The following is a 13703-nucleotide window of genomic DNA, read 5'->3' as shown; positions in this document are numbered from 1 at the left end:
GTGTTCTCATTAAGAAATAGTGTATGTGTGTGGGGGGGGGGGGGGGGGGGAGAAGCCAAGTGACAATGCTTCCCCGCATGGAATAAGGTAAGAGACACAACAGGTGATGCAATCCACATGTACGGTAAAGATCTGGTTGATTGTATAGAGCAGTGATTCCCAACAATGGGCCACGAGAACAAAAATCCAGTCTGCGAACCTCTTTCCTCTTAATTATTTTATTTTATTAATTTTATATCTGATCCTTTCTGCAGAGCTGACCATTGCATTGGATAGACCACATCAGCTCTAGATTATTAAATATGCTTTTCAGCGGGCAAGCAGATGGTGACTACTGGAGGGCATATGTTCTGTATCAGAAACTAGAGTCTGGTCTATCCAACGCAATTTTCTGAATCAGCACCCCAAATAACCAAACCAAATCTAAAGTTGACCAAAAACTGATTTGCAACCCTTTTGATACTAATGTTGGAGAGTGGGCCTAGGTCAAGTGGGCTCTGGTCAAAAAAAGGTCAGGAACCACTGGTATAAAGTGAGAAGCAATTCTCAGATAGAAGGATTGTGTCTACAGGTTAAAGATAGCATATGATTTGCAAAGAGGAGACATGGCAAAATGCTTAGAGTGTGATTTCCCCCTTCCCTGCTCCCCATATTGTGCATTACCTGGCTCAATGTCGAGCGAATAGCTGTCGATTTCGAGGTTAAGACGCTGAGCTGCTGCATCGCAAAAGTCCTCCAACACACAATGGACAGCCTCCGTGATGTTGTACGGCACTGACTTGGCAAACTTCATTTTACTGTTGACAATTACGCTTCCATTGCGGAAACTTAATATTTCCAGTTGTTTAAATCCTGTAAGGTTGGACTGTAGGTAAGGAAGCAACTGCAAAAAAATAAAAATAGTAGGCAATTTTATTGCAAGTTCCTTCCTCCGTGTCATTAATTCCACTTATAGACACTTTCCATTTTGGGGAATATAAATCCTCTACTTGGTTTCAGTGATGTAATTAACCAGCTTTACCTTTGCAACCGGGTTAAGTTTCTCAGTTAAGGATTCATCAGCAACCTCACTAGAAAGATGTTTTAAAATAATGTATTACGATAGACTAGGGCAGTTTTCATTCTAATTCAGTTAATGGGATGCAATCCATTTAAAAAGAAATCAGTGGGACTGAAATATCCCTAAAACTGAATTACAGTGGTAGATGAAGCTTTCTTATAGTTCCATGTGGGTTTTGCTCACTGTTGATTATGTAGAAGAAAGAAAGATCCATAGAAATTTATCCAATTCCATCAAAAAAGGCTGGAATCATGTATGGCTCAGTGTAATATCTGCATGCCAAATATTACTCCTGACCTACTGAACAGCCTCTGAACTCTCTCCTACCCTTCATTCCCCAGCACTGGCCATTTCCTGCTTCATGGGAAATGGATAAGGTTGCAGATTAATCTGGTTATATCACTCTATGAAATGATTACAGCAAGTTGATCTTGCATTTCAACATGTGAGATACTTCTGTGATTGTGCCCACACACCAAGAAAAAGGAAATCTTCAGGAGTGGGGAGGCTTCAGAGGCTGTTAAATAGGGGAAGCAGTCTCTGCAGAAAGAAGAAGGGAATGCCAAATTTCCCCACAGTACCCCAAAAAGGTATTAAAGCAGAAACAAGGATCTTTGCTATGAATAAAACACAGAACACAGTGTTGGAGTTTACATATTCTGTGGCCCTAAAACAGAAAATAAATGGGGCATTGGTGTTGAGGTACCTTGAGGTACCCTAACCCTAACCCTCTTCCTGCCAAAACAAACAAACAAACAAAACAGATGGATTTTGCTTATGTGGTGGAATTCTAAATTTGAAAGCATTCTGTTTTGGAGCAATTCCAGACATAATAATAAGTTGACAAAGCAGGCAGCGTAGGCCTACTAGGCCTTCCTCCTTCAGGGCCCAAGGAAGGGACCTCATAACTTAACTACCATAGGAACTCTTTTGTCCTAAATCCAGCACTGCTTTCTAGATGCTGTTGGTCTTCAGCTCCCATCAGTTTTTGCTAGCATGGCTGATGTATGTTCTAGTGCAGCAATATCTGGAAGGCTACATGTTCCTCACCCCTGCTGATTTGATGTTTGGTTTGTGTTTACATATTTAAACCTAGACATTGGCAAGACTGAAATATCTTACCAGCTGCATGAACTGCTGTTCAAGTGATTTGTATTCTGCAGAGCTCCGGTTGAAGAGGTCATCAGAGAAGTGCATGTTGGTGACTCTTAGGCTGAAGAACACCACTAACTCTTTGCCTTTGGCTGCTGTTGTCATGGCGCTTGTAGTCACATATTTCAGTGGAGGAGCTGGGGTCACATCTGGGGTTTCTGGCAGGGCAAAGTAACCACTCCCTTCCTCCTCCAATGTTGCTGGGCTCAGTAGATCAATTGCACCCAGTTCAGTGGCAATGCCCATTTCGAATCCGCTGTCGGTTGGTGCTACCCATGCAGAATCCGTTGCTTCCAAAGACAGGTCAATGACAGCTGAGGGTTCGCTTGTAGTGACTGCTGGCACCAAAATGATTGGTTCTGTTGGGCCGAAAACATCTTCTTCAGAAACAGAGGGAAGACCTGGGGAACCAATGAAGTAGGGCAGCGTACTCAGTGCGGGTAACAGGTCATCACCTGAAGATTCTGGCTGGCCTGCAATCTTTACATCTGGAGAAAGAAAGTTAATGCTCAACAACATCCAGCTTTTAATAAGTTCACTCTTTACCGACCTGGGATGAGAATGTTTTTGATAATGGTAAAGGATGAGAAAGGGTTGCAGAAAAACCAGGATTAGATTTCAAGTGACTGGCCTGTTAACCGGTTCTGAATAGTGTCAGTATGAATTATTTCTCTTTCTTTACTCATTCTTTTTGAGTATGACCCTCATATCCCCAATACCAGAATTTCCAATTTTGGTTCTCCTTCTGCCCTCTCCATGTACAGAATTCTTCCCTCCACCTCAACATATGACTAATTAAAATATAATGCAAATTGTTTAAATGGCAATACAAGTTCTGAGAGTGCGAGAAGTTCCAACCAGTCCATCCTCCAGGAAATAAAGCCCGGCTGCTCACTGGAGGGAAGAATACTAGAGACAAAGTTGAAGTACTTTGGCCACATTATGAGGAGACAGCAAAGCCTAGAGAAGACAATTATGCTGGGGAAAGTGGAAGGCAAAAGGAAGAGGGGCCAACCAAGAGCAAGATGGATGGATGGCATCCTTGAAGTGACTGGACTGACCTTGAAGGAGCTGGGGGTGGTGACGGCCGACAGGGAGCTCTGGCGTGGGCTGGTCCATGAGGTCACGAAGAGTCGGAGACAACTGAACGAATGAACAACAACAACACAATCCAAACAAGCAGATAAAAAGCAAATGCAGTAGCAGCTTATATGAATTTCAGTTAACACCAAAAGCAGCAACTAAAGTTGTCAATGTCCACTCCTGACCCATTGTGCTAAGTGCAACAGAACATCTCTCTCAGTCAATTACCCATAAAACAGTGGATAGTAAGATGGGCACCAATTCCTAGATATGACGTTCCATAGTGGAAGAATTATTCCACCACAGTGAATTCCTTCTCTCCACTACTTCCATTAGAAAAGCTATTTGTAATGAGGCATCCAAGGAATATCTTAATATGTGGACAGTCACTGATTTTGGTCCCTGTGTCACTCAACCCATAAAGCTGCCATATTTTTGTGGTGCCTAGTAGAGAAAGTTATGCATATGTATGATGGAGAGCCAGATAATAAATACAATTGTTGTTGTTGTTGTTAAAGTATTTATATACTTTAGCTGTATACCTGTATGTAACATGCATGTGTAGCTGTATGCCCCATATGGCTAGAGTCCAGTTTCCTATATAAATATGTGGAAAGTAGTGTGACAAAAGGCACAAAATCATAGTATCAACAGGTGTTATCTTTCTTGCCACTCCATAGAACACACAAAACTGATATCTTAGTAGTCATTAAGCTCTCATTCCAGAGCTGATATTCCTTCTATAGCAATCATCCTCTTGAACTAGCACTCATAATAACTGTAAATAATCATTTTGCCTATCTGATACTTTCATCAGGGTCACTGCTGTCCAAGTAGATGTCATGACATTTCCTTCTAAACATGCCAACAACATTGTGCAATGTCCAGAGAGACAGAGTGGCTTGTCTCGGAGAATCTGAAGCTCCCTGTTTTGAAAGAAATGTAATGATGTTAATATTAACAAAGGAATTCAGCAGCACAGCATTCAAAACAAGGGCTGTTAATAGTTTCTGTGAGAATAATTCACCCAAGGAAGGTTATGTCCTTATAATTCCTATGAACATTTATTACTTGGAATGTATTACCATTACACATTTCCTAAGTAATTGATCTGAAAAAGTGTCACATTTATTAATGGCAATTAGCAGCAAATTAGATTACAATGCTGTGCCTTTGATTTGAGCTTCACAAAGATAAAGCTGTATACCACCTAGTGTTTTCAACAATAATTTGTTAATTCTCTCTTCATAGACTTCTGCTATTTTACTAATATATTGATGCCATATTCCTGTGAAAGTTTGCCAATACAACAATGATTGAAAACTACATGGTTAGAAGACACTGCTAAGATCATTGGGAATATTCAATAAACCAATGTTTATATTTGAGATTAAGTAGCCCTGACTAATAACTGCAATAAATGGACATAGAATAATACACATTTTGTTTAAAGAGTATGAGTTGTATTCAGTGATGGACTTGCAGAAAAGCATAATCCAACATAAAGGGCAATGGGATGAAGTGGGGAGACAATATGTTCTCCCTGCTTTTACCCTGAACACCTGGTCTAGATGGTTGGAAAAACCTCTGGAGAAAATATTCTGTGCTAGAGCTGTTATTTTAAGTTCTGTAAGCTGGATAACATCCATTCTCTGAACAGATTCTGGTCTAATTTGATACACTGTTTCTATAGCCCAACGGGATGCACCATACTCATGCTCTGTGGTTGGAATTCTGTTGGGTAAAATTAAAACATGAACGCTCATATTCCTCATTTTGGATGGAGCACAATGTGCTGTTCTGTAGCTCTTTGTGCATCATCCAAAAGCCTTTCACTGCACATCTGTCAGGCTTTGGGAAGGGCTCCTCCTCCTCCTGATGCTTACTGTGATGTGGAGGAGGGAGAGCGGGAGGTGGCAGTTCAGATGAGGATAATGTAGCTGCTCTGGGCTCAGAAGAAAGGGAAGAGGAGAGTGCACTACAGCTGTAAGAATAGACCCATTTCCTTACCCATCTGAACTGAGATAAATCAATTCTTTATCACCTGACATGTCTCCCTGCTCTTCCCTACCCCACCAATAAATAGAGGCAATAACATCAGCCCCTCTTAGATCTGGGGAGGGGGAAGTTTTCGGCCAGGCTAAAAAAAAAAAAAAAAGCAGTGGTTTCCAAACTCTGGTCCACCAAGTGTTTTAGCTCCTGCACTGTTTCAGCCAATGATCAGAAATTGTAGGAACTGAAGTCCAAAACACCTAGCAGACCAGAACTTGGGAAACACTGGGCTAGAGGACAGCCCTTGCACCCCATTAAAGAAAAGGAGACATGCACATAGGCAGTGAACATGGAACTACATGGGCAGCGATCTGCTTGATTTTGGCCTGTTTTTGTCATCATTTTCCCCATATGTTAGCAACTTGTTCTCTTTATTCATTCAGTTGCTTCTGACTCTTCATGACCTCATGGACCAGCCCATGCCAGAGCTTCCTGTTGGCCATGGTCACTCCCAGTTCCTTCAAAGTCAAGCCAGTCACTTCAAGGTCTGCCCCTCTTCCCTTTTCCTTCCATTGTTCTAGTACTGTGATGCTATCAATTTGCTAAAATATTGATTACTTCACACTCATCACTACTATACAATCACTCATTGTCCTGAATACTATTTGACTTAACTAGATTAGCATATGTGACTCACCGTTTTGCAATTGACTCAATGAGTCTGCTTGAGTTATAGCTATCAATAAGATTCAGGTTATCAACAACATTTTTTTCTTCAATGATTACTTAGCTAAGACTTGCTCACTACATCATTTCAAACTTGTTTGTCTCTCATGAAAATGTAGATCTCTTGGAGCCCTGCCATAAGCTGTAGCTATGACAGGGCTTCTTCACACTTAACAACATTATTTGGTCCTATCCCACCAAACCCATCTCAGAAGCCAAACCAAACAAAGCAGTTCTGAGGTCCTGGAGAACAGGGCAGAGAAGGATGAGCCATCTAGCTTTTTGCTAGCGTCAAAGTGTAGTATGAAAAGCAGTTGAAATAGAGCCCGCAGGGTTAATTCCATAACATCATTGTGTGTACTTCTGCAGACTTGTCTACATGGTAATTCTACATTTAACAATTCTCCAAAGAAGATGTTTCCTTTGATCTTTGTTCAGAAATCATTTATCTACAATTTGCATCCCCTGGTAAGATTTTTTCCTTATATCCCCATAGAATGAAAATTCTAATTCAATTTGCTATTTTCTATTTCCTTGAGGGCCTCGTGTAATTTTAAATATGTATCTACAGAGGCATTCCTTCACATTTGTTGACCCCTTTCCCCAACTTCATCCTTTCCCTAAAGAGTCTCCTTAATAAGCTTTTGGATATTTTTATCTGTAACCATGGCTATTGTTTCTTACAGTCACTGTAAATGTTCAAGTACTCCCAGTAGGAGTCGTGTTTCATTTCACTGGTACTTTTGAAGTTAGTACCCTTTTAAGATAAAGTCAAAAGAAAAGCTAGACAAGCAAATTAAACTTTTAACATACAGATTTCAGCAGGTTGGTGGTTGATTTCAAAAAGTAGATTTTCTATATGCACAAATGCTTTGTTGTACTAAATCAAAAGATGGAATGCTAAGCATAAAGTGGCCCTTGGCTATATCTTTGCATATGAAGTGGTTCCTGGACTGGAATCAGTAGCTGTCATTTACTATGTCATGACTATGATGATTTGAGTGCAAGAACTCCAAGAGACCAGGTTCAAATCTTTGCTCAGCCATGGAAACCCACTGGATGACCTTGGGTGAGTCTCATCTTCTCAATCAGGCAATGCCAAATTACTCTGAAGAAGTTTCACCAAGAAAACCCTCTTATAGGTTTGTAAAGTTGAATTGAAGGCACATAAGAATATGTCATATGGACTGATCTATAAGTGTACCTTTATTCAGTAACAAAATTGTCTATACATCCTGCTGAATCTTCACACTTCCACTAATGAAACTATTGCCTTTCAAATACCACTTTTCTTCTGGTGTGATAATAAACCCTGTCTTGACAGGTTCTTCTACTTCTTCATGCTACTAAGAATTTCCATTCCAATGCTTCATCTGTAGCGTGTAACACGTATCTAATTCCTGCCTCCCTAATTTCCAACAATTTTCTAGATTTATATTTCCCACTTGCAAACGTTGGTTCTGAACACATCATAAAAACATACATATACATCACATCGTAACCCTGGCAGTAAACGACGATTTTAGAAGTTTTTTTTATATTCTGATGGACAGTCATTCTGCAAACTTAGCAAGACAAATGCAAGAAGTTTGGGTAATGAGTACTGTTCTAAAGATATGTAGGCCTGATGCCCAATAGGTTGGGAAAGTCCTACACACAGCATATATGTTCTGAAGTACAATTTGCCAAGCAATCTGACCAGCTACAGAAATAAACTATAGGAGAGAGGTGAGAATTGTGCAGCTTTGCAGATGTTGAACTGAAGCTCTGTTCACAGAGCACACAGGCTAAGTCAGTGGTTCTCAGCCTGGGGTCCCCATATGTTTTTGGCCTTCAACTCCCAGAAATCCTAACAGCTGGTAAACTGGCTGGGATTTCTGGGAGTTGTAGGCCAAAACACCTGGGGACCCACAGGTTGAGAACCACTGGGCTAAGTAGTTTGCTTAGAACTTTTGGGTGTTACAGTCCAACAACATCATGGGTACCATATCTACCTCTGGTATTTGGTGGCAGCTCAGATTACCTGTGGTAAATCCTTGGCCCCTTCCATATAATCCAGATTATCAAGACAGATAATCTACATCATTTGCTTTGAACTAGATTATCAAAGTCTACACTGCCATATAATCCAGTTCAAAACAGATAATCTGGATTTTATATGGCAGCATAGAAGGGACCCTAGAGGAGATATAAAGCAAAGCCCACTAGCTATACTAAAAGGGCTAGCCCAATTTCTCAATGAGTATCACCAGAAGATCAATAGAGGATGACAATCATATATCTTGGAGAGACCACAAAAGGGATAATTGGGTTTTTGGCAGTGTTAAACATGTGATGCTGAGTTTTCTTTAGTGATGTTGTTTGCTAATATTTTTTATCAAAGAAAGTAACACATTATTTTAGCAATTTTCTTCCAGCTATTTTTAAAAACCCTTTAATATACACACACACAATTTTAATTCAGTATTTCCTGTACATTACTCATACATGGGCGAGTGCAGAAAACACTGTTTCATGCAAACGAAATACTGTTTTATGTACACACACACAAGAAACTATGAACAATCGGTGCAAAATAAGTTCTGAACATCAAAGATTCTTATCAATCCAAAAACTCTCTTTTTGAGGTTTTCCAACCCTTGAGAAATTTGTTGTTAGGGGTTTTTAAAAACTATTTTTAATATTTTCAAATATCATTTTCATCCTTACTTTCCTTTGCATTACTGGTCTAGCCAGCTAGATGACAAACTAACCTGTTGGGTGAATATTCGTCCTATAATAATAATAATAATAATAATAATAATAATAATTATTATTATTATTATTATTATTATTATAATTCACTTCCCTGACCAGGGAGTTCCCTGACCAGGGAGTTCCTTCTGGTTACCCAGAAGGTCCTCTCTCTTATTCTCAACAACCAAGCTCATGATGGTGGTGGTACCAAAAGAAGGGCCTCTCCTGAGGATCTCAGGGTCTGGACAGGTTTGTACAGAAATGCAATCTTCCAAGCAGCCTGGACCTGAGCTGTCAAGAGCTTTTGAGTTCATAACCAGCTCTCTGAATGTTGCCCAGAAACAAACTGATAGCCAGTGGAGTTGCTGCAACAGGAGGATTGCCCATTCTCTGTAGTCAGCCCTGATTGACAACCTGGCTGCAGCTCTTTGGACCAGCTGAAATTTCTGAACTGTATACAAAGGCAGCCCCACATAGTTACCATAATGGTAACTAAGGCATGTAGCATCATGCTTAGGTCTGGCATCGAAAGGAATGGGCTCAGTTGGCATACAAGTTATAAATGTGCAAAGGTACTGCTGGCCAGTGCAAAAACCTCAATGCTGAGTCCATGAGTATCCCCAAACTGTGGACCTGTGCCTTCAGGGGGGATGTGACCCCATCCAGCACAGGCTGGATCCCAATTCTTTGCTCTAGTTTCTGACTGACCAGGAACATCCCTGTCTTTTCTGGATTAAGTTTCAATTTGTTTATTCTTATCCAGTCCATTACTGATGATGGTCACTATTTTAGAAACTCAACAGCTTCCTTGGCTTTGGGTGGAAAGGAGCAGTAGAGTTGGGTATCATATGCATATGGATAGCACTGTACTCCAGATTACTTCTCCCAGTGGTATCATGGATACGTTAAATAGCATGGGGGGGGGGACACAAAAAAGAGCCCCGAGGAACCCCAAAGGCCAGCAGCCAGGGTTTTCAACAAAAGTGCCCCAGCACCACACTCTGGTTTTGCATCTTCAGGAAGGGATGGAGTCACTTTAAAACAGTGCCTCCAAATCCCATCTCATGTTAGGTGATATTGAAAGATGTAGAGAGGTCCAGGAGAACCAACAGGGAATACTCCCCCACTTTCCAGTTCTCTGCATAGGTCATCCACCAAGGCAACCAAAGCTGTCTCTATCCCATAACCAGGCTTGAAACCAGATTGAAATGAATCTAGACAATCTGTTTAATCCAGAAACCCCTGGAATTGTTCCAGTACATTACCCAGAAATTGAAGATTGGAGACTGATCTATAGTTGTCAAGTATAGTGAGGTCCAGGGATGTTTCACAGCCTGTGGGGATCCTGCCCTGGTGCCAAGAGGCATTGATCATTTCCACTGGCCTGTTTAATGAGTTAGGAAGGGCAAGGATCTAGGGCACATGTGGTGGCTTTGATCTCTCCAAGGACCCTGTTCACATCTTCAGGCTGCACAAATTGAAAAGTTGCCATCGACACTGGACAAGCAGTACTGGAATAGCCAGGCACTTAATTCAGTAGATTCAATTTAATTCACATTTATATATAAAACCAGAGAATTAATACATTCCTGTTTACTCTGAATGTTGCAACTTTAACAATCCTCATGAAGAACTCCATTTCATGATTAAAATGCCATGCTGCAAATTTTTGATTGAAACATATTTCTCAGAGCTTCAGAGATGGGATTGTAGTATCTTTTTGCTTACTTGTATTTTAACTATTTTAGGCAGCTTATGGAATTAGTGGTTCCTAATGAGAGGCTTATAAAGTAAGAGCAGCATTCTTTATGCTATAAGAGCACCTTCACAGCATGAGTCTAATTAGATAGTTAATATGAAAGGAGGGCAATGGCAGGTCAATGTAGAGAAGTCATATGAAAAAAGGTCAAGTTTACTGTTTACTAAATCCTTAATCTATATGCAATTCAAATTCCCTCACTTTAAAAATGTATTGCTCTTCAAATGTTATTTAAAAATGTGTATGAAAATATCAGTTCATCACAAAAGGAATATGCAATGAAGAATGGACTCCTGTTAAAGCCACAGTCCTATATCTTCTTACGTAAGAGTTATGCTGTTGATGATACTGTTGTTGTATACCTTCACGTAATTTCTGACCTATGGTGAACCTAACACAGAGATTTCTTGGGAAGAAGTGTTCAGAAGAGATTTGAGTTAGCTAGTGGTTCTCAACCTGTGGGTTCCCAGGTGTTTTGGCCTACAACTCCCAGAAATCCCAGCCAGTTTTTTTTATCGTGTCATCAGCAACCATTGTATCACAATTCTAACAGAGCAAAACAAACACACAGATTAAAACAAAAAAACAAAAAAACACAGATTTTGCAAATTTGGTATTTGGTTAAATGTCCTTTGACCAGTATCTGGCCACTTGGAGTGCCTCTGGTGTTGCCGCAAGAAGGTCCTCCATTGTGCATGTAGCAGGGCTCAGGGTGCATTGCAGCAGGTGGTCAGTGGTTTGTTCTTCTCTGCACTCGCATGCCGAGGATTCCACCCTGTAGCCCCATTTCTGAAGGTTGGCTCTGCATCTCGTGGTGCCAGAGCGCAGTCTGTTCAGCGCCTTCCAAGTCGGCCAGTCTTCTGTGTGCCCAGGGGGGAGTCTCTCATCTGGTATCACCCATGGATTGAGGTGCTGGGTTTGGGCCTGCCACTTTTGGACTCTCACTTGCTGGGGTGTTCCAGCGAGTGTCTCTGTAGATCTAAGAAAACTATGTCTTGATTTAAGTCGTTGACGTGCTGGCTGATACCCAAACAGGGGATGAGCTGGCGATGTCTCTGCCTTGGTCCTTTTACTATTGGCTGCTACTTCCCGGCGGATGTCAGGTGGCGCAATACCGGCTAAGCAGTGTAATTTCTCCAGTGGTGTGGGGCGCAGACACCCTGTGATAATGCGGCATGTCTCATTAAGAGCCACATCTACTGTTTTAGTGTGGTGAGATGTGTTCCACACTGGGCATGCATACTCAGCAGCAGAGTAGCATAGTGCAAGGGCAGATGTCTTCACTGTGTCTGGTTGTGATCCCCAGGTTGTGCCAGTCAGCTTTCGTATGATGTTGTTTCTAGCGCCCACTTTTTGTTTGATGTTCAGGCAGTGCTTCTTGTAGGTCAGAGCACGGTCCAAAGTGACTCCCAGGTATTTGGGTGTGTTGCAGTGCTCCAGTGGGATTCCTTCCCAGGTGATCCTCAGAGCTCGGGATGCTTGTCTGTTCTTAAGGTGAAAGGCGCATGTCTGTGTTTTAGATGGATTAGGGATCAGTTGGTTTTCCCTGTAATAGGCAGTAAGAGCACCTAGAGCTTCGGAGAGCTTCTGTTCAACCATCTCAAAGCAACCAGAGACATCCCAGCCAGTTTACCAGCTGTTATGATTTCTGGGAGTTGAAGGCCAAAAACATCTGGGGACCCCAGGTTGAGAACCAATGAGTTAGACCAAAGTTAATGGAGTTTACATCTGAGCAGGAAGACATATGCTTGCATTGATTTCATCAAGGATAGGTTGCAATAATAAACTCATTTTCCCTGGAGTAAGCTTCAGCCACAGTGTTAAGCAAGCTTAAGTTGTTGCTGGGCAGTGGACCTCATTCCACCTTGGATAGGACCAGAATGGTGTAAGATAATTCACGTGATTTAATACATAGGCGAGTTTACAGTTATATTTAAATAATGTTTTTATCAGAATTCTGTACTCCAAGAATTGTGATAATTATGTACCTATAAAATATGCAATTAGGATGATATTGGTGCTAAACAACTGAGAGTGGACCCTTATGCTCATTGACAATGTCTTAACTGTTTTTTTCTGTCTGCTTTTTAAATGACCTTCTGGATCTCATTGATAGCAGAGTGGGAAACATGCAGGCTGGAGAAAATATGAAGCTACAAGACAATTTTTGTGGCTTCTAATCCTCATTCCTTTCACACAGAGAAAGGAATCATAGTATCATAGAATCATAGAGCTGGAAGAGACCTCATGGGCCATCTAGTCCAACCCCATGGCAAGAAGCAGGAAAATTGCCTTCAAATCACCCCTGGCAGATGAGATAATTATGTTCCTGATATTTCTCCTCTAAAAGAAGTTGCCACATTTTAGGTTAGCTGAAAAATATGCTTTCAAAGACAAAATTGAGTGATCCTACAATTTGCAGATCTTTTCCATTCCAGCCTGTAACAATTCCAGGAATGGAAACTATGATACTTCAGCACCATGGTCCATGGCCACACTTCCATTTAGCAGCGTAACTCTGCCGTCCCACAGATCTGATGCTCCAGATTTTTACAAAAATAATTTTGTAAAATCAACTTCAGAATTCCAGTGATAGTTGGTGAAAAAAACCTCCAAATGACTGTAAGAATTTTCTTATAAAGGCTAAGAAAGGGGTTTATTGTGAGAAGGGAGTCAATGGGCAACGGTCAATGCCAGTGTGCCACCTCCATGCAATAATCGTGATTAATAGATCAATCAGGTTTAAGTATTTTAACTGTTCATTTTAAAATTAATGTTTTTCACTTCCATCTCCATCCCCTGGTAGCTGTTTTAAACTTGGTAGGACAATGATATAGCTATATTTTTAGGAAGCACAACTTCAATATTTTAGCAGAATCATGTGTCACCTGGATGCCATCGATTTAGCTGCTTTATGACCTTATCACAAAGGGCCAAAATCAGTGACATACACTGGTTTAGCCCAGGTCACCTACAGAGCCCCCAGCTCCCATCAAACGATGTTGGCAGAGCTCTGTGGATGAAGTAGGCCGGAGCCAGAACATGCTGCCACTGTGGCAACATGGGAGGCTTCCCATTTTTGAGGGAGAAGCCGTGTGATTGATGCTTCCCCCCATGGGGTCTTCCTTTACTTGAGCCAGGAGATGCGGGGTATGGGGCACCAGGTTCCCCATGCTCCCTAATGTTGTGAAGGGA

The 13703-nt window shown here is 41.2% G+C and overlaps 1 protein-coding gene across 4 annotated transcripts in view; it reads right to left on the bottom strand.

Moving 5' to 3' along the window:
* The window catches only part of IMPG1 (interphotoreceptor matrix proteoglycan 1), a 118344-nt gene that overhangs the window by 13190 nt on the left and 91451 nt on the right, over window positions 1-13703 (bottom strand). For 3 of the 4 annotated variants that reach the window (XM_060752940.2, XM_067467760.1, XM_060752943.2), the window contains exons 13-14: window positions 2183-2700; window positions 664-883 (exon numbers count right to left, since the gene is read on the bottom strand). In XM_060752940.2, the coding sequence (XP_060608923.2) occupies window positions 664-883; window positions 2183-2700 (738 nt within the window). The remainder of the gene's footprint in view (window positions 1-663; window positions 884-2182; window positions 2701-13703) is intronic. The other variant, XM_067467761.1, reaches the window with a different exon arrangement.

The sequence above is a fragment of the Anolis sagrei genome, chromosome 1 (genome assembly GCF_037176765.1).
Source record: "Anolis sagrei isolate rAnoSag1 chromosome 1, rAnoSag1.mat, whole genome shotgun sequence".
Classification (NCBI taxonomy): Eukaryota; Metazoa; Chordata; class Lepidosauria; order Squamata; family Dactyloidae; genus Anolis; species Anolis sagrei.
This window is presented reverse-complemented; position numbering and strand designations above follow the sequence as displayed.